Source organism: Tympanuchus pallidicinctus, unplaced genomic scaffold, assembly GCF_026119805.1.
Source record: "Tympanuchus pallidicinctus isolate F22 unplaced genomic scaffold, pur_lepc_1.0 scaffold1, whole genome shotgun sequence".
In the NCBI taxonomy this organism is placed as follows: domain Eukaryota; kingdom Metazoa; phylum Chordata; class Aves; order Galliformes; family Phasianidae; genus Tympanuchus; species Tympanuchus pallidicinctus.
In genome coordinates this window covers 27953509-27975432 of record NW_026294618.1, presented here as the reverse complement: position 1 = coordinate 27975432, position 21924 = coordinate 27953509, and the positions used below count along the sequence as shown (strand labels likewise).

The 21924-nt window shown below is 37.8% G+C and overlaps 1 protein-coding gene across 7 annotated transcripts in view; it reads right to left on the bottom strand.

Moving 5' to 3' along the window:
- Positions 1 to 21924, bottom strand: part of FAM135A (family with sequence similarity 135 member A) — an 81963-nt gene that overhangs the window by 8850 nt on the left and 51189 nt on the right. For all 7 annotated transcript variants that reach the window (XM_052686258.1, XM_052686292.1, XM_052686308.1 and 4 more), the window contains 8 exons: positions 15678 to 15751; positions 15213 to 15367; positions 12652 to 14962; positions 10555 to 10715; positions 8461 to 8552; positions 6577 to 6674; positions 1637 to 1788; positions 488 to 598 (listed from right to left, as the gene is read on the bottom strand). In XM_052686258.1, the coding sequence (XP_052542218.1) occupies positions 488 to 598; positions 1637 to 1788; positions 6577 to 6674; positions 8461 to 8552; positions 10555 to 10715; positions 12652 to 14962; positions 15213 to 15367; positions 15678 to 15751 (3154 nt within the window). The remainder of the gene's footprint in view (positions 1 to 487; positions 599 to 1636; positions 1789 to 6576; positions 6675 to 8460; positions 8553 to 10554; positions 10716 to 12651; positions 14963 to 15212; positions 15368 to 15677; positions 15752 to 21924) is intronic.

Genomic DNA, 21924 nt, shown 5'->3' with positions numbered 1-21924 from the left:
TCTAATTTTGGGGTGGAGGTTAGCTATGAAGCTAGGAACAAATTCTCCTTCCTTTATCAAAACGAGGCTTTATTTTCTCTGTCCACCCCAATGAAGAAATAAAAGATCAGTTGGCAGGCAGTTTAAAGCAGAATGTTGTATTTATAGAATAGATAAACAAAGAGATATATAAACAGGTCATATTAAATAAGCGTGGCTGCACTCGACATATCACACTGCAGTAACTCAAGAGGAGGCTGAAATACATAGTATAGTGGTTGCACTTAGAACTTAGGCTTATTATTTAGGAAGGAAAGTCTCAATATATGGTCCACCTCTAGAAAAAAAGGACAGTTTACTGCTCACTTGCTTGAAGAATACGGAACCGAACACAATATAACTTAAATAAACTGAAAAAAGGAGCCTGTTGGAAACATATTTTCTAGGTTTCCTATTCACATATACGCATTATGGTCTTTAAAATATAACAGACCTTAGCAAAGCTTACCTGCTTTTTTACTAAGCTTGTATAAGAATGTTTGTCGTGGATCCGAATGGTCTCGACACGTCAACTGCAACAGAGACCCAGACTTCTTCCATTTCTGCATAAACCACAGTCCTATATTGTAGGGCACAAGATGAATATAATCCAAAATAATATATGAAAAGTAATTAGACAGATATGTAGCATCTACATATTTAGTCCTTCAGATGTTGCTATGTCATTGTCTTTCCTGTCTATATGTATAATAAGGCACGAAGACCATTATTTCTCCTAATGTACATGCTCTCATAAAAATAAATATACTTAGAAAAAGTGACAATGTACCAGTGTTAGCCACAAGGTGACATTCAAACTCTACTATTTACAGAATATTAGAACATTCTGAGATTGAAATATGTAGCGGTAACCAACAAGCATGCTCAGCTTTCTGAAAATAACTTTAAAAAATAATTGAAATTATAAAAAATAATTAGGAGATATAAAAAAGAAAGCAGAATTTTCTTTCTGTGATTTTGTACCCTCTTTATTAGGCAACGAGCAAAGCCCACTGGCTACCTGGCTTTCATGTGCTGACTCAACTCCCGGGGAAATAGTTAATTTTTAATAGTGATTTCCTGAAGGCCAGTGCTGTATACACGATGCAGTACTTTAGATTACAATACCTTTACTTTATTACCTTGGTATTTTCCAAAATCCTGAAGGGTCTGCTTTGATAGTCTCCAACATTAACTCCAACTGGCCAGCAATTCCTGCCAACTTTTTTTAAGCCCAACATATGCGAGCAGAGAGGTTTTGCTCTTAATTTTTGTATGAAACAATAAAGTGGTAAATGAGCCGGCATTAAATAAATTTCTTCATGATTTAGAGTGTATTCTTAACAGTTTTATGAGTATATTTATATTTAGTTAAAATAAGTATTACTCACTTTGGTTTTGTGCCTTTCAAGGCAAGTGGTAAACTCAGAAACAAGCTTTCATCCTTGATTAATTTAAAAGTTGTATGTTATCTAAAAAGATTTCTTAGAATTTATTTGCAGTTTCTGCTAGAGCTCTGCTACAGCTATATTCAGTCTTCAGAAAAAACAGACATAGTTTTAGTGCATTTAGCTACAAAACCTCCCCTGATCTTATACTATCAATAGTAATATTTTACCTGTATTCACAAGAGCACTGCTGTTGTAGAGAGTACCAAGGTGTGGTCCAGACAGAGACAAGAAGGTATGAAGTTTGTTGAGGTAATATTTAAATCGAGGTCTTGTGAGCACTGAACGAATTATTAAATTACCCAGTGAATGGCCAATAAAGCTGTTTAAAAATAAAAACACAATTTGATGGTAATCTTTTCTTTTTATTATTTTACACAGAAAAAGATAAAACTGCTATCATAAAATGCTGAAGGAGAAAAAAAGAAAAAAGAAAACACTCCAGCTTTTATTTTAGGCAATAATAGAAACACAGCTTGTCTGTATCTCCCAAGCTACACAGATTCATTAGAAACATGCTCTCTGCAATTATTGTACAAATTGTTTTTGAAAGCTGGTGAAAACAAACTACCTCCCACTCAAAGCCATGATTGTTGCTGGGTGTATTTCCCCTAGCACCAAGTATTCAGAAAATATTTTGAGATGTGCATAACTGAACAGATCACAACATGTGATGGCATTCAGTGTAATATATACATACTGAATCAACTTGGGGGATTTCAAAATTGGACCCCTATAATTGGGAAAACCATTATTTAACTGAATCTGAATGTTTGAAAATAGAAGTAACATCTCAAATCTGCTTAGCAGTTCAACCAAAAGAAGTGACTATCAGGTTGAGGGAGGCAACCGAAGATACCTGTCTGGCAGGAGAGCATCATATTTAGTTGTCTGCCTCGTTAATCAAGTTAGAGTGAAGACTTGATGTAACTCTAAGAATAATTACTTGATCTGAGTTGCCTCCTGCCATACCTGCAAATCTGTATAAAGCCTTTCTTTAGCAGGGAAACTACAAAATAAAGCAATTCTAGTTATGATGCAGTTAGCATTGCATACCCTGCAGAGGGGTAAGGATCACACTATCTTAGGCACCAAGTCACAGAGGATATGGTATAGATAACATTCATAAAATTAAATGGAAAAAACCCTGTCTTCTTTTACAGAAATAATCTCAGGACTCGGAGAAAACAGGCAACCATCCAATAATATCTGGGAAATCTATGGCAGAACTACCATGGCTAGGTCACTTAATTGCACCAACATACCACCCTTCCAATGTCCCTCTTATCACCACATTCAAAACAGTTAAAGTTGCCAGTGTGTATAAAATACATTGCTATTTTTTTTCGTGACCAAGAATTATTAATGTGAAAACTCCAATTTAAAGCTAAGTGAAAAAATTCAATCATTAGGCTATAGAATGGTAAGGTCACTTCTACACTCTGACAGAACTGTACATTTCTATGACAGAATGGGCTATTTGTTCCTTACTAAAATACAGTCTAACAATATATGTATATTCTTTCTGGCCACTTTCAGGACTAGATATTCCAAATTCCTGCAATATCAGAAGTTCTTTGCCACAGCTTGCTGTGTTACCTAACTGACTTGGAAATAAAAAACATGTCTCCTCTGTGATATTGCATAGTCACGTTAAAAGTACAAGTGGGGTGTATCAGAAAACAAAAATACTGAATTGCTGATTCCCTTGAATACTAAAATTTGAAACTATTCTCTTAACGTACATCGTGACATCCACACACAAAAACACCCAAAACCACAGATATTTTTATAGGTACAAAAGGTGTCTGCAGAAATTGAGTGAGTTCATTTCGTAAATGATCTGCATCACAGTTACAGCTCTTGTAAAGGAGAGGCTATTTTCTAATGAAGATCTGAACCCCAGCAGAGATGTTTTCTTGACAGTTTGCTGATAATTCAGCCACTGTTCACTAAATGGCATAAAGGGATGAGAAATTCTTGTACTGTACCATAAGAAAGGCCAATTTCATCACTGGAGAAAAAAGTGGCACGTCAATCAATCCTATCATACTCAAGAATATGGACATATCTAAATCAAAAGTTTAGAAACGTGGAATACCCTTCTGAGAAAAAAAACATGCTTGCAATTAGCTGTGTGAATGAATCTCAAAGATTGAACACTTCTTCATTTGTAAAGATTTAGAAAAATAAGAAAAGTTACTGTAACATACTGTACTGAAATCAAGATTTGTAGGTGAATGTGCAATAAGCCTTTAATGTTATTTTCTATTAGAGGAAGGTTTAAGGATTTCTTCAAATCAAGTGCGAGGAAAAAAGCTTTGGAAAATGTAAGATGAAAATGTAACCCAACCTACTCATTCTTTCAGATACCTGCAACTGTGGAATGCTCTGCAATACCAATGCATTTCTGAACAGCAGGTGGCGACATCACTGCCTTTTGAAGACAAGATATTGCTGAAGTTAAAAAATTACACTGTAGTATTTATATTTGCTTTATGCCCAAGTTTCCAAACTGAGACTGCACTGGAGAACTATGCACAGTAAAACTTCTTTATTCCGTATTACTAAATGAAAGATTGTGTCTAAGCACGAAAATTCACAAAAGGAAAAAATGTCCATCGAAAGCCATAATTTAAAAGATGCTGAAATAATGCCAAGCTTAGGAACTTTCTAAAGTAGCAAATGGTAGACCCACAAGAGGGTACCTTCTGTTGTATGTCCTCTGCTTATAGTCTTCCCTTAAACATCACCATGACAGACAGCTGACTGAACAAGACAAAGCCCAGAGTCTGAATAGAGAATAGATGTTTTAATGCGTGCCTAGCATGAAGAACTGTGTGGTTTATTTGGTCATTCTTTAGCCAATAGTTTTTTTATGAAATAAATTGCTGCTGGTTTGAATGAAACTTCTAGTTCATGCTTCCTAGTCACATTCTGAGTACAATTTTGTACAAAGAAAACTAATGCATATATTGGATGGTGTATTGATATAGTAACAGGTATGAGCTTTAGCATTACCTGATATTCATTAAGTTGATATTCATTAAGCATGGCTCTGGGTTCTGATGGCACAGGGAGTGCCTCTTCTTATCTCAGTACAAGAATGTAGCACACTGAGTACAATTCTGCTATTACTTGAAGGCATGATGGTGTAGAATCTCATAATTTTGCTTGACTTGTCTTGGCCTGAGCTAATCTGAGTTTATTTTAGCTGTGACAACAACTGTCTAGCGGTACAGGAACAAGTCAGGTCTGAAGCTGCTTTAGTTTCACTGCAGTTTCTAACAACAACACATTGTTCTGTGGGAATTGAAACGTGCATCACCAGAATAAATTGTGGTGTGATGGAGTGCAGACAGATATATGCCTGAAGTCCCCAGCAGTCAATTAATGTGCACTGCAGAAGCATAGGTCAGGAAATAAGAACAGTGTTAGGAACATTTTACACATAATAAAGAGCATTTCCTTTTGCCCATAACAAGATTCTGGATGTAGAAGAGGGACGAGGTAGATTCTTCTGAGACACGGTGCTGCCCAGTCCTTATTACCTCATGAAATCATTATAGGCCTGGAGACTGATTTCTAATTTAATTCAGCAGCTCTTGTACAGAGAACACCTTTAGTACATAGATAGATTTTAGGAAGAGATCTAGCATCATTAAGGAGAACACGACCAGCTAGAACAAAGCACACTTTCTCTACACTGGGACAGTCAAAATTAGGCAGGAATGTGTTGGCTATTCACACAGAGGCTTTCTGAAGGATATTTTCCTGGACATTTTGGATCATTCTTTCAAGAGCATGCATATAAGCACAACTTTCTGAAAGATCTCTCATACAGCTACAAGGAAACAGCTGCAGGATTTGCAACTTCCTCATAAGAAAAGCAAAAGTTGATGGATGGAGAATTCTGCTTTGTGACAGGCAAAGAGAAGTGGAGCTCTTGTGAAGGAAACAAAAATTAAAAAAATGCAATTTCTTTTTTGTCATTCAAGTGACAGGCAATAAATAAAACTGAAAAAAATATATATATACAAATCAAGAGACTTCAATACTCAGATATGCACGATGGGAAGATAAGTGGGTGGGTATGTCTATCTGACCACAGAATAAGAGAGACATCAGCAGACACAGAACTCTCTAATACTGAGGGTGCTCACATGCAGTATGCATAACACACACGGTCACATAATGTTTGGGGTTTTTAAAATCACGTTAAACAAAATTGGCCACGTCAAATCTGAAAATATGACCATTCGTTTAAAACGTGAGATTACATTTAAAACATTTTTGGTATTTTCTATAGCTGGGCAAGACTTCCCAAACACATGACTACACAGAAACCTGTGGGGTAACTAACAGCCACTAATGAATCAAAAAGCACTACAGGTGCATTATAAGAGAATGTCTAAACAAATGGGTGAAGTCAGACTTTCACTTGCTCCTTTCATCTATCCAAAAGCTAACTCCAGCAACACAGCTGAGTCAGTAATGAAATCTGCCAACAGCGCACTCTACGTCGAGAATATAAATGGAACAGGTATTCCCTGAGAATAATTGAAAAAGGGAAGAGGAATGCATATGCTGCACTCTACATTAAGATGTACAACATGCTTTCTAGCAGATGGAACAACAGAAAAAATTCAAAACAATGAAATACTTTTCTCATGCGGCTGCCCTTTAATGCCACAGGTTAGGTTGAACTTTCCTGTAGGAATGACTGTCTAGACAATATGCCACACATACTTGTGAAGAGATTAAAATCAGTAGAAAAGCTAACCCTGTCTAGGAATAGCACTCTTATGGTTTCCTTCTATGTTCTCAAAAACTTATGTTTTACTACAGATCACCACCCCACAGGATCTCTAAGGCAGTACAGGACAGCGCATGACCCACTCTGTGCTACAACCACTACCAGGAACAAGTGAGCTTGCTTACTTTGGTTTTATTTCCCTCTCTCCTCTCTCCTCCTTTTCCCTGCTCCTCCTCAGCCATGAAGTTGTCTCTCCTTTCTCTCCTGAGGCTTGCTTCTGAGCACTACAGTTCACAACAACACCATACTCTGCTTTTAAGTTTATTTCTATAGGTAGTATAGAACACATATTACCTGATTTTTGAAAGGGTTAGATTATAAATCTGTATATACTGTATAATTTCATCTAACAGGCGATCTGTCATGGAATCAAAATCAGCAAAGGTATCATTCTGTAAAATAAAAGAAATATAAAATAACAACTGCGTTTTCTAATACAGCAATATGCATTCTGCAGTCTGAACTCTTATTCCCCAGAGTTTTGATCAACAGAACACAAATAAAAGCATTCATGTTAACTCTGAATACAAACACTACAGCTTGGTATTCTCATTTTTTCAATTTTTTTCCTGTAACATGGAATAAAGTGATAAACATTTCATTGTGACACTATTTGCTTCTAACACACCAGAACAAATCTTATCAACATGACAAAGTCAGCTTTACTTATAAGGCTTCCCCTACATATAACCTTATCAGCAGCAAAACTGAAAGCCAAACTTTCAAAACTAAATCACACTGCCCAGGAAATAGAAATAGGAGACAATTTCTGAGAAAGTTTGCATAAGTACTGTTTATTCAAAACAACAAAACCTCTAATGCCCAATTCCCAGCTGATTCTCTGCAACAATTAACAGTAAGAAATTTAAAAGAGGTAGGCAAAGGTGCCTAAAACTTCTCAATGAAAGTTCCAAGGGATCTGTGCTAAAATCTGTAGTATTCAACATACTGATAAATGGTCTGAATAAGGGAAGAAAGAGAGCAATGAGATGTCAGAATTTGTAGACAAATCCAAACATCCAGGATAATCTATTCTACAACTGATCATAACTTCAGAAGAACCTGACAGTACTGCGTGACTGGGTGGTAAAAAGGTAAGAAATGCAAAATAATGTTACACAGGGAAAAACAGCTCTAAGTTTACATGCAAATAATAAACTGTATATCCATGTTCTATATAACAATTTATATAAGAAACATCAGGAAAGCATTAGAAAATATCAATATAGCATTTTCTAATTTCATGGTGCACAAGCATCACCAATGCCTTATTTTAAAGGCATCCAACCTATTTTAAAGGACAGTAAGTTAGAAAATGGGCAGAGACAGATAACATGAATGTCTAGAAATTGTTCCACATGTGCCTGAGAAATATGGCATGAACTAGGTCTTCAGCTGCCTCCTGAAGAGAGCATTAAAAAAAGAACAAGCCAACAGTAAGGAGAAAAATCCATCAGTAGCTATTAGGCTCAGTGGTCTCAGTGGAATTCCTAAATCTCAGAACTAAAGACTGTCAAAAATGTTAAGGCTACAGAAGAGAAAGCATGGCTCAGGGCCTGCCCAGCCTGCTCTCAAAGCTTCCAAGCAGCTATCTCCAGAAACACACCATTGCACTAACTGAACCCTTCCTCTGAGTCACTGCAGAGACTCTGTTCTAATGCTTCCCTGAACTACTCTAATACAGTATGTAACAAACCAAAAAAACATGTGAAAATTGGTCTTCCATGCTTTTCCAAGCTTACTTTATCTTAAAGTTCAAAAAAATTTAAGACAAAGCTAATTCAGTGTCAATTCGGTGTCACAATCAAGGTCTTGCAATAGACAGAAGATCAGTTCCTGTAAAATAATGTATCTTCCTTCTTGCCATGCAAGTTTCTACCATTACTACTTCTACCACTTAGAGGTATTTTATCTACGAAATCTGAGAACTGAGCAGATATCACCAGACACAACAAAATGGCAGCAGCAAATATTTACTCCTTGTATATATCCTTCATTATCTTACTAAGTTATGCAACCACTTCCATGTGAGCCACAGAGCAAATTATGGATTCTATGAGAATACAAAAACATAATACAACATGGTAAACTGTAACACAACAGAACTATCAGATAAACATGTCTGAAAGCATACAGTGTTCACTGCTTTACAAAAATTCTTCTGTTGCTGGCAAATACCTGATTTCTTTCGGACATAAGAAAGTCTATTCTCCCTCCAGGCAGCCCCAGCTCAATGTAAGTCTTCACTAATCTTAAATCTGCACTGTTACCTAAAGAGGAAAAATAATCAACAGTTAGATACTGCAAAGGGAACTCGCAATAAAAAGCATTTAGAGCACTGAAATGAACGTATGGCACAACTTTTATATTTAAACACAGCTAATAATATTCTCAGCCCTATTTAAAATTCAGCGAGACTCGGGAAGATAAACTCCAATGTCAAACAGCAAGGAAGTCACGTTGTATTTTGTCTTAGCATCCATCATATACATAGCACTGTGAACACTAAATTCCTGAAAACCTAATTAACTTTGATAAAAGCCAATTAAAGAACTCAAAGCTAGCTTAAAAGATTTCACTGAAGCAGCAAGGCATAAGGGCAAGTTGAAAAGTTTTTCATAGGGCAAAAAGGCAAACTGGGCCATCAGCAGATAAAGATACCCACGGATGGGCACACAAGACAACCAAAGGTAGTTTTTAAGTACAGTCCTGAAGATTTCCCTATATCAATGATTATGCGTATCTTTGGAATAAGGATACTCTTTCTGTCATTTCTCAAAAGAAAAAAAGCCACAAACAAAAGACCCCTCATTAAGAGGAAATAATTTGTGTGAATATCCTATTTTGGAAGAAAAATGTATCTATATGTATTGTTCTAGGGCTTCAAATACATGTTTTTTTATTAACAATTCTTATGCCCAGCTGATCTTTTGTGTCACCTCTAGGTATGCTATACCACACAAACATTTACACTAGGAAGAAGAAGCTTTTGGTTTGAAACCAATGGATACTTTCTGTTCAAAGGCAGAAGGAAAAGTCTTTCTATTATTTTGATTTTTTTTTTTAATTAGGAATTTGAAAAACTAGTAAGGCAGCTGTACTGTGCAAGTTTCAGTCCAGCCCAACAGGCTATCTATTGCTCTTTTGGGTCTTCTTGCTTTGTTATTTAAGAAGCTTCTAAATATGAGACAAAAAGGCTGATGGCAGAATGATGTGAAATAACATAACCAGAGCAGACATTATTTCTTGGTGTGTGCATATATTCTGAACTAAAAGCAGGTGAACGTATTCAAGCTTGAGCGCAACCAGAGGAAGGCAGCAAAGCTGGTAAAAGGGCTTGAAGGCATGTCCTAAGGAAGAGAGGTGGAGGACACATGGATAGGATAGTTGGAAAAAAGGAGACTAAGAAGTGACATCTCATTGCCCTCTAAAACTTCCCGTGTAGAAGAAATGGAGAATGGGAAGTCAATCTCCTCTGCCCAGTAACAAATGATGGTATGTCAGGGAATAGCACAAACCTGTGTCAGGGGAGGTTCAGACTGAACATTAGGAAAAATTTCTTTACCATGAGAGAGATCAAACACTGGTACAGGCTTCCTGGAGAGGTGACTGATGCCCCGTTCTTGTCAGTGTTCAATTTTATGCTGCTCTATTCTACACTATTTAAATTTTCCTATTGTCTTTCATTTAGCAACGGATATTTTCATTCTTATTACAGTAAAGTCTCTGTCCCTGAGATATTCAGAATCCCACTGGGCAACCTGTGCTGAGCAGGGGAATTCAACTAGGTGGGCTCCAGAGATCCCTTCAAACCTCAACCGTTTTGTGATTCTGTGATCTAACATTTCAAAACTTAATAAAACTTAATCACACTTGACTGCATTTTACATGTAACATTTTTTTCATAACAACATGCACACTTTTTATTCTCCTTGACAATGTAACATTACAAATTCTAAACAAAACTGTTTTGTTACTATCTGCTCTCTTACTGCAGTATGGGCAAACACTTAGATGACATAAAGGCCGAAAGATATAACTGATATAAGTGAATTATGACATAAACTGGGTTTATGCAGAAGAAAGATTTACTCAAGACAAGCGTTACATAAAATTCTTCATTCAAGTGATTTTCTGGAACACACTGTTCATATAACAGCACAATGTCAGATTCCCATCTCTCTCAAGTGAACCTGTTCCAGAAGTGCAACAGCTAAACCTAACTGGTGACCTGAGCTGTTATCTCACTCAGTGTCATATTTCCCAGCATACCATCTAGGCCATGGACGCAGACTATAAGATGTATTCCTTCTTCTGAACAGTCATCCTCTTCCATACTGAAGTAAGGTATTGAAGAGGCCAGTTTGAAAACATCACTGTACATAAATCCAGGAAGTTTTAGTTGCTTCAGTTCTTCCTTAGCCTGAAGGAAACTGGAAAGAAACAATATTTATGATAAAGAAACATTTGCTATTATCAGACAAATTTAGGATCTCCTACAACAGTGTTTTTAGTGACTTTTTGCTTTTGTCTTTACATGACTGACAGGAACAATTTTTTTTTATCAAATTACTATATTCACAAAATAAGCCAATTGCTCAAAATATGTTTTCATTTCAAGCTTTCTACAGTCCCTTGTCCTCTATAACAAAATCCATACCCAAGCTTGACTCTTCTCTCCTTTGAAAATCTCTGTATTTCTGAAAGCACTGAATTTCTGTTTTTATTCTGGTCTTAACTAAGTGACAGCTTTGTTTAAATGCAATATTACTGGAATTATAACCTGATCTGAAGTCAAGGTAAAGATTTCCAATGAATTTTTGTAATTCTTGCCAAACTTAAAAGCTATTTCATAGATCAGCAGAGGGCTGGAGTCAGCAATGTCTCTGCTCATGATAAAATCTAATAGGCTGACCTGGTGTTTTTTCAGAAGAAAACTAATCCAGACCTCTGATCTCTTACCTATTACAGGCTTGCATCATAGTTTCTAATAGCTGAGTTGCCCATATGCCAGGAGATCCTTGCACTCTTCCTTTCTATCCCTTCCCATAGTTTCTTTGTATATGACCTTCCTACATAATTGTCTACCAATTTTGCACGAAATATTTCAAGCAGCCTTGCTTTGAGCAAAAAGCATTCTGTTTTTTTGCCCTCCTCATGCTGTTTGCTCTGCATGATCCCTCATAGTGGCACTCTGCAACCCATCCTCTTCCAATTGTTCTCCTCCCATCCTAATTTTCATCCTCTGGTTTCCAACTTGTTCTTTAGCTCATTCCTCACTAACTGGTGAGACACCACTGTCGTCAGTTTACCCCACCCTCTGCAGCAGAATTTACTTAGTTTGTACTGCAGGAATGCTTAGTGACTGAGATGTGCTAAAGTTAGTTCTCTAAGATGCAGCTCTTGCTCTCTGGAATCAGTGATCCAGTAATCCATAAGACTTGCTTTCCCCTAGGCCAAGCATCAAATTTTACTTTGCATTGCCCTTTTCTTTTGGAATGCCACAGTCTTTGCTTTTCATCCTTCCTATTCCATGCCAGTACCCACTCACTGTTATTTCAAAGCTTCTTTTCTGTCCTCCCACTTCTAATCCTGGTTCTGCCACAATTGCTAGAACCTTCCTTCTGTCATCAACCGCTAACCACAAACTATCTGGTCTTTAGCTACATTCCAACTCTGCTTTATTGTGACAGCAACATTTTACTTCCAATACAACACATTGCGCTGCTATTTCCCATGCTCTGGTAGCAGCAGGGGTTATCTGGGAAACTGTTATGTTTGCATTTGGGATTCCTGACATTGCTCTAAATTTCGGCTTCCTGGTATCCCAACTGTAGTGTAATTACAGCACTGTAGTCTCTGAGATGTTACACTTTGTTAAGATCAAAAAATAGGGCTATGCTATCAGGTAGCTTCACAATGAATTAGAATGGACAAAAAGTTTCAGGTGTTTTTTTGCTTTCATGTTTTTAAACTTGAAGCATATTTTCCTATGCTTGATATTTTATCTATACTAACTATATTTAACTATATTTTATAGCTTACATTTCATTAAACACCATCAGAACATCACTTTAGGGTCAAATGTTTATTTTTTTAAAAAGGAACTTATTAAAGGAACAAAATACGTGCATTTTGCTTGAAGTTTGTCCAACCACATGAAATTATGATGTAGCTGATTTAAGGAATTCTATGCTAACACATTTTTTATTTGAATATCTAAAATGTGATGCTATTTGAATGTGCAGAATCCACAAGCCACAGTTTTGGGGGACTCTCTGCAGCCTAATGTTGCTTATTTTCCCCCTTCATATTATATTAACATCATTTCCAGAAGCAAACAAACTGTGTTTTAAAACAATCACTTACGCCAGCATTTGAGGCTTTGGAGAGCTTTCATACCAGGAAACAGGCGAAGCGGAGTTGTAAGATGTGCTGCCTGGCTGCTGCGTAATTGCATCAGATTTGTTCCTTGAAGAACAGATAACATTGCAAGGAGAGTCTCTCAGAGAAGAAGGAAAAGACAGACAACCAGGAGTACAGACGGGAGGCACAGTCATTCCATCACGCAGGTGCCCACTATCAATCCTTTCAGACCTCAGGGCTCTTTCTTCTGCTAAGTCAGGATCTTGGTCAGCACCAGAAGCTCCATCTAATATACCACAGTCTGCTTCTTCATAATACCCATTTTCAATCATTTCTTGATCCTCCTCTTCTTCATCGTCTTGTTGGGAAGAACAAATAATTTGTTTTTCATATGTTTCTTTTTGAGGGCTAACAGGATTGCTGTTGTCCATAGGCCAAATATCTGAAATATCTGTGCTGCTTCGAGAGCCAAAATAGTTTTCTACAAGCCCCTGCTTTACTATATCAGTACTACTGGTTGGAGAAGGATTATCAGTACCAGTGTCACTTTTAGCTGCTGACAGTTCTTCCACTGCCTCCTTCAGTTCTAAGGGCTCGTTATATTTTCCTTCATTTGGTTTTTCAACCTCATACCCTGCATGTACAGATGAAGAACCTGGAAGAACAGATGGCTCATCCATGCAAGTAATTTCTAAATGCAATTTAGCTGTGTCTTCTGTAGTGTTACGATATCGTTCTGGGACCTGAGAGTCCATACACGTTGCGCCAAGGTCTGCCTGTGAGCTGTTGCTTTTCACATCAGAAGATGTAGCTTCATCTGAAACAACTAAGTTTAAAAGTTCTTTTGTTCCTGAGAGCGAGGAATGTATGGACAGAGTTTCTTTATCTGAATGCCCTGAAAATACAATACAATGGTGCTGCAGATTGGTATTTGATTTTTTACTGTCATCACATTTTGGCAAATCAGTTGCTTCAAGATCCAGTACAGTTTTACTGTCACTTAGCTGGCATTCAGGTACTATAGTTATCTTTGAATTTTCATCAGGTGACAGCTCATCATCATCTGAAGGCAGAGAATTTATGGATGTCAAAGATGATTGTATTTCACTTACAGCACTAGTACTCTCAGTACAATGGCTTTCCAATGCATTTTTTATAGCATAGTCTGGTTTCAGTAAAAGCTGAGGAAATAATCTCTCAGCATTGCATGCACTTTGCCCTTGAACATTTTCAAAAACCTGATCAGGGTTGGGGAGAGTTGCAAAAGAGCTCGGTTCACTTTCTATGCCAGAATCTGAAAACCTAGAAGAGGCGTACGTCACATTAACGTCTGGTAATTTAGTGACGTCTCCGCTTACAGAAAGCTGGCTTTCTTTTGTAGATAAACTAGGCTGATTATTTTTTACTTTTGTTATGATATCACTGGTGTGTTGGAAGTTTTTTTCATGGACATCTTCCTTTTCAAGCATTGGTTCTCCTGAACGCAACTTGTTTCCAGGTTCTGAAGTTTGAATACTGGGTGTCTGCAGATTCTCTCCTTGCACTCCATCTTGTGGAAACTCAGCCCACGATCCAATATGAACAGTTACTTTCTCCCCTTCATAAAGATTCTTACTACTTGGTTTGACCTCAATTGTCCTAACTCCCAAGGAAGCTGGCTGACCTCCATGACAACCTTCAGGTGTATCTCTGGGCTGTAGAGCACTATCTGCTTGCACAGTTCCAGGGCCTGCCTGGGAGATAGTAAGTCTACCAAAAATAGCCATGTTTTCACTGTGCATGGGGCTACCCTGATTTGGTTGAATACCTTCAATCTTAGCAGCCTTTTCCTCACTTCCAGATGACAAACACGCAAATTCTCTTTGACTTATTTGCCTAGTGCAAGGCTTTGTATCACAAGGAAATCCACTTACTGCAGGGTCCAGCCCTTCATTAGTATTACATGAAGGCCTGCCTTCTGGACTTTTAGAGGCATCTTCCAGTGCTGCACTTTTCAAACATTTGTAGCCTACTAAGACCACAGAGTCCTTAGAGTTCTGTTTCACAACTTTTTTTGTATTTTCAGGTTTCATTGTTTTCATGAGCTTAGTAACCTTAACTTTGGGTTTATTTGCATCTTCATTTTTCCCTTTCAAAGACTTTGTTAGCATCTTTTCATTTTCTGAATGCCGAAGGCTGGAGGCACCTGCAGGTCTTGTTTTCAACTCCGGGCTAATGAATCCAGCTACAAAACCTTCTTCAGCTTCAAATTTATCCAGTTTATTGGACTCCGACCTTGGAAGATTCTGAACTACCAACCAGGGTACATCCATATCTTTTATCAAAAAAAGTGAAAAAAAAAAAAAAAAAAAAGGATTGGTTACAAGGTTATGCAAGTAACTGAAGCTATAAAACACTAGTAATTATACAACTTCACACAACCTAACAACTTCAGTCTAAAGATTACCGAGCAAACAAATGTATTCCTTCAAAGCCACCAAGAAATGTCAAGAAAAAATACTTAGTTATTACATCATTTCTGCTCTTTTCTTCAAAGAGAAAACCACACTGGGAGGTGTGCTTACCTTCAGTAACTGAATCTAAATATCGATCTTCAAAGATTATAGGCAAGGAGTTTGTATCTCCATCTAGTTCACTGCATTCAATAGGAAGGGGTGGAAGAGAACTGCAGAAGGAAGTGTTTTTTATAGCTGTACACATCTGTAGGTGGCTCTGAGCACTGGAAAAAAAAAAAAAAAGGTAGTCCTACATTAAAAAGTAGAACTGTTTATTTTTATGTTAATATAAATTAGCAGTAATTTAATTCTCTTCATAGATGCTTTTCCCTAGTTAGTTCTTTAATAGAAAAATTATTCCATTACTCATTTGAATCACACTATGTTCTTCATTTAAAAACTTCAAATCTCTAGAACATTATGTTTCTCTTGGACTTATGTAAGTATTTTTGTAAGACAGTGTTTCTATACAACATAAGCCACAGAATAATAGTACTATGTGCTACGTATTTTGCACTTCGAAAGTCTACTCACTGTAGTTCTTGATAGGCAAGGGCAGCCTGCCTAGGATGCTCAAGACAGAAGAACGCTTCTGCAAATCTACGCACCTGCAAGATCCAAATACAGTTAGAGCTGAGTTTTGTATTACATAAAAGTTCTGAAAATCCACCAGTATTCCTACACTGCAATATTGTTCACTTGTATGATTAATATATATTAAAGTTTTTGTGGTTTTTTTTTGCTGTTTTTTTAATGTCTGGACAGGTGAGGGAAGAGGATACCACAGACAAGATTTGCAAGTGTGTATGTAGTAGGTGACTGCGAGACACCCCTTGGGATGTGACGCGGCAGGACCTCCCCAGCTCTATGCTTGATGTGTGGCACATGCTTTAGGGGCGTAGATGAAGCACATAGGGTATATAAGCTAGGGTTCACGTGTAATAAAAGCCATTTTGCTGTCCATCTCTTTGGTGTATATGTGCAGTTATTCTGTCCTGACCTGGTCAGGGTTAGTAGCGTAGGAGGCAATGCAACACAAGTGAAAGGAGAATTTTAACTTGTGTAGTGGATGGCTAAAGGGAAATGTATTATACTCAATGCCTGCTGAAAATCTGATAACCAAAAATTCAATCATTTAAATCAGGCACACCTGAAACAATAACACACAAAAATACCATGAGAAATTTCAGAGAAAGGAAATGACTGTTTGATGAGCACTTCTAAATGTGCTTGAGAATCAGCTTCAGAATCAGAATCACATTCCCAAGAAGCATTCCAAACGTTTCATGAATACTCTCAATCCTACAACTGTTGTGCAAAAAAAAATCTATAGTTTGTAAAGATTTCAGCTGCAACTGATAAATAACATTATGTGTGCTGATTATAAGTGCTTTATTGAAGACATAATTGTATTTCTGAAGTTAATAAACCATAAAATATTAAACTGTTATTTCATGACATACGGAACTTTGTTTTTTATCATCAAGTAAGCAGAGATAAAATAGTGTGAACTCTACAGCAACTTACTACAAGTAAAATATAATCAACGTATTGAAAACACAGTTTCTAGAAAATCCAAGTTAAGGTTTTGCAAATCAGATGTCACCCATTTCAAGTATTATATTAAAGTATTACTTCAATCTGAATGCATTTGTTTAGAACTTTTGTTTTTGCAACTGCCAATTACCTGCATCGAAACATGCAGTTCAGTGCAGTGTGACAGTATGTTTTGTTTGGTGAAGTATGACAGACAAAAAGCAAAATAAATATAGGATAGAAAAATTGCTGTGGAATAAACACTGAGCACCCACACACTGATGAGTAGCACTCCTAAGATGCTGGTTCTCAGTTCTCCTATTTTAGGACTTATCAAACTGAAAGAAATTATTCTGGAATAACATGTTCAGACCTACCAGAAGATGTCACTATGAAACAAAGATCTAAAGTGAACTAATGGTGTACAAACTTTGTTTAATGATCTCCTGTAAGTAACTTTTTCAATAGAGCAAAAGTGAGAGCCTTGCTAGTGGGATTATTGTAGTTATGAACATTCTAGCACAACTACATATATCCTGATGTTTTATGAAACACTTAAAATCTGGTACAACATTTTATAGTGAGGTACGCAAAGTGATAGCTAAGCATCTAAAATATTTAATTTCCTTATGACCTTATTTTCTAAGGATACTTCAGCAGAACTGCCCATTTTGTAAGCACCTATGCAAAGAAGGTGATTTGACCAAATGCAAATGACAGGCGTTCCAGGGGGCCATAACCAGCCAGATGAACGAGTCCCTGAAAGTGTTCATTTCTCTTAGATTAATATAAAACCTTCCCAGGGAGAACTTGCCTGTGAAGGGTACAGTCTATAAATACTGAAAGAAGAGAAGGTATATTTAAAAGAGCTTTAGGCACCTGGTAGAGACCAGAAGAAAGCATCCGTTTCCAAAATACTGATATTATGTAGAAGGACAGAATTTTGTGTAGTACAGAAATCTTACTTCAGAAACAGCAGATATTCTTTCACGAAGAGAATAAGTCAAATCCCACCAAAATTCACTAATAAGCAAGTCTGCATCAGTTGACCTGCAGACAACGCTGCTAATTGAAACATGATCACTGCAGGTTTCCCCCAAGTTTATATAAGAATTCTCAAGACTGTCAATGCAAACTGCAAAATATTATAGTAAGTCCTGCAAAACAGTATCCAAAATCAAAAATAATCCATGCTCTTAAGAATACCAAGGCTCAAATTTACCATCTCTTTTTAATGTAAAGCTTTATTGAAGTTGTGGATTGCTGACTCCTGCTCTATTGCCATGTGGGAAGTCCAGTGGCACTTGCTCTACTTACGTATATTTTAATTGCACATATTTGCAAAGTATTCACAAAAGCTCTTCTCAACTTGGAGAACAGGAAACCATTGAGATATCTGCAAATTAGTCCTTGTTAAACTAAATACCATCGCATTGCTGGTTCTCTGTAAGTTGGCTCAGGTAAAATTTCCTTCTCAGTGCTGTATTATTCAGCTTGTGCCAGAAAGCAAGCTTAGAGACAACCTGCTTGCTCTTTGCTATCAGGCCCTAAATAAAAAAGCAAGTTTAAGATTACCTGTGTCCTGCTTTTTAAGTCTTTGATGTTTGGATAGATACCGAGGTATCCAGTAACTGCAGAACTCAGTAAGCAATAGCAATTAGCGACTTCCTTCAAAAATAAAACTAGCTTTATTACATTTTTACATATTTGTATTATTTTTTATTAAAAATATTTTTTGTTTGTTATAACGAGTGAGCTCTGAGCTCAAGACAGAAAACTCAGAAGATTTATACTTGATATTGCTCAGTAGCAAACTGTATAGATGACTACTCATGAATCTTCTGCAAATGCAGATTCATAACCCCGGAAAAAAATATTCCAACAGCTTTTATTAAAGAAGAAAAAAAACAGATTTTTTTCATATTAAAGAAGAAAAAATTGTATGTAACATTGAAAAATAGTGATAGATACTAGAAAAAGTGGGCATAGAAGCATTCTGTTGTGCCTTTGTCTTTAAAGAAGGGAGGTAGGGAACTCCAGATTTTGTGAAAACGGGAAAACATCCCCAAAATACTCTAAATACAAACAGTATTTCAGTCCATACACCCTTATTAATTACTCTGGTGAAAGGCTGGACATGAACCAGCAGTGTTAACTTGCAGCCCGGAAAGCCAACTGCATCCTGTGCTGCACCCAAAGAAGGGTGGCGAGAAGGGAGAGGGAGGGGATTGATTGTTCCCCTCTACTCTGTCCTTGTGAGGCCCCAGTTGGAGTATGCAACCAAGCCTGGGGTGCTCAGCACATGAAGGATGTGGAGCTGGTGGAACAGGCCCAGAGAAAGCCACAAAGATGATCAGAGGGCTGGAGCACCTCTCCTACGAAGCAAGGTTGAGGAACTTGGGGTTATTTAGGCTGGGGAAGAAAAGAGTCTGGGGAGACTTCATTCTGGCCTTCCAGTACTTGAAGGGAGTTTATAAGTAGGAGGGGGACCAACATGGCCTCATAGTGAGTGACAGGAAAAGGGAGAATGTCTTCAAACTATAACAGAGGAGATTTAGGTTAGATGTTAATAAGAAATTTTTTACTCAGAGGGTAGTGAGGCCCTGGCCCATGCCCACAGAGCTGTGGTGTCCCATCCCTGGAGGTGCTCAAGGCCAGGTTGGATGGGGCCCTGGGCAGCTGAGCTGATGAGGGACAGCCCTGCTCACGCCAAGGGGATGGACTTAGATCAACATTAAGGTCTCTTCCAACCTAAGCCACATTATAATTGTATGATATAGTTCTACGATGTTCCCTAAAATAAATGCAGTAAATTTGAATTCATAAGGTATTTTGAGAACTAGAGAGAATGACATATCAGAGATTTTAAAAACCATGTTTAAGAAGGTAAGCACATATCACTACTAGCATACAAAACACTGGGTAAGTTAAAGTAAAAATCTCAATCCTTCTTTTGGCTTTATTCATCGTATAAATGTACAAATACTAATTCAGCAGCAATTGAATGCTGGTGCAGGTTAAGTGAAACAGTTTTCTCATTTCATAGCTTCCACTGCTGTTGAAAGATTCTAGAATTTATATTAAAAGTATAGAAAAGCTAGTAGGATTCAGAGATGTCCAGTAAATTGATCCTATGGCTCACATTTCCATTCCAACAAACAACTCTTGCACCCTTTCTCAAAAAGTCCACTTAATGTACAGAATAGATTATCTGCACAATCACAATTCCCTCTTTAAACAAGTCACTGTATTCTTCATAACCATAAACTGAAAGGTTTGAGAAGGTTTTTTGATGTGAACAACAGAACTGTTGGTTAGATAAATCAAACCTCTGCAAACTAAAACCTTAAAATGGACTTTATTTTGGATTGTGACAATATTGTTTGCGTGTACTCTCATTAACTGGATCTACTAACAAGCTCTCTGAAAATTACTTTACAAAGAGAACCCCCAGATGAGCTTTGAAATGACCCCTTAGATGGATGTGAAAAATGCATGGATTATGATGTCAGGTGGTAAAGATGTAAAGCTGGCTGGAGACCAAGTTGTGTGTTTGGGGAGTATGGGTGGTGGGTAGTTTTGCTTACTTGTTTTAATGAATCTTACTCTCTGAAAAATTTTAACTGTTATGTTTTTTCAAATCTATGACCACAGAAGAGGGGACAGAAAGATTTATTTATTAGAAGATAAGGGGAAAGGTTTAGTTCGTATGAGAAAATATTTCACTGTGTGCTGCAGACAGCCTGCAGCAAGTGTAAATACACATACACACATCAACAGATGCACTGTGTGTATAGTTACTATGATGTATCTATTTTTATACATATGCACACATACATGCTGGATCATTTCCCATTTGACTTTTTTTTTTAAATCCCAATTCACAACCCTTTCAAAGGCTATACATGCTGTAAATTCTCAATTCAGAAGAAAAATATACCTAATTTTATGATGTAAACAAGCAGTCTAACTGCAGTAGGGAAGGAAAAAGGGTGAGTACCAGGCATAGCTCCGACAGAAAAATACTTAATTCTACAAAAATACATCTCCCACAGACTGCAATTTGCCTTCTGAACTGTGTTTCACATTCAGAAGTTCAACGAAGTGGTTTGGAAACAGAAACAATGTACTTCATGTATTATGTTTCAAGAATACATGCTAACAAGACAATACATAAACTAACAAATGGAACAGCAGCGCCCTTATGATTACAACTAATCTTCACAAATAAAACTAGAAAAATTAGAATTTGTATTTGCATTTTATTACATATACATGTACATATACAATGTATATGCATTTCATTACAAGGTGCCCCACTGAGAGTACGAACAAGCCCTTTATAACATCAGAGTTAATACAGAATCACAGAATTGTAGGGGTTGGAAGGGACCTCCAGAGATCATCGAGTCCAACCCCCCTGCCAAAGCAGGTTCCCTACAGCAGGTCGCACAGGTAGGCATCCAGGCAGGTCTTGAACATCTCCAGAGAAGGAGACTCCACCACCTCCCTGGGCAGCCTGTTCCAGTGCTCCGTCACCCTCACTGTAAAGAAGTTCTTGCGCATGTTTGTGCAGAACTTCCTGTGCTGCAGTTTCCAGCCGTTTCCCCTTGTCCTGTCTCCACTCACCACTGAAAACAGTCTGGCCTCGCCATTCTGCCCCCCACACCTTAGATATTTATAGACCTGGATCAGGTCCCCTCTCAGTCATCTCTTCTCAAGGCTGAACAGACCCAGTTCGCTCAGCCTTTCTTCATAGGAGAGATGCTCCAGGCCCTTCACCATCTTCGTGGTCCTCCGCTGGACTCTTTCCAAGAGATCCCTGTCTTTTTTGTACTGGGGAGCCCAGAACTGGACACAGTGCTCCAGATGAGGCCTTACCAGGGCAGAGTAGAGGGGGAGGATCACCTCCCTCGACCTGCTGGCCATGCTCTTTTTAATGCATCCGAGGATGCCATTGGCCCTCTTGGCCACAAGGGCACACTGCTGGCTCATGGCCAACCTGTCGTCCACCAGGACACCCAGGTCCCTTTCCGCAGAGCTCCCCTCCAGCAGCTCATCCCCCAACCTGTACTGGTGCATGGAATTATTCCTCCCCAGGTGCAAGACTCTACATTTTCCCTTCTTAAACCTCATTAGATTCCTCTCTGCCCAGCTCTCCAGCCTGTACAGGTCTCGCTGAATGGCAGCACAGCCTTCAGGCGTGTCAGCCAATCCTCCCAACATCATATCATCAGCAAACTTG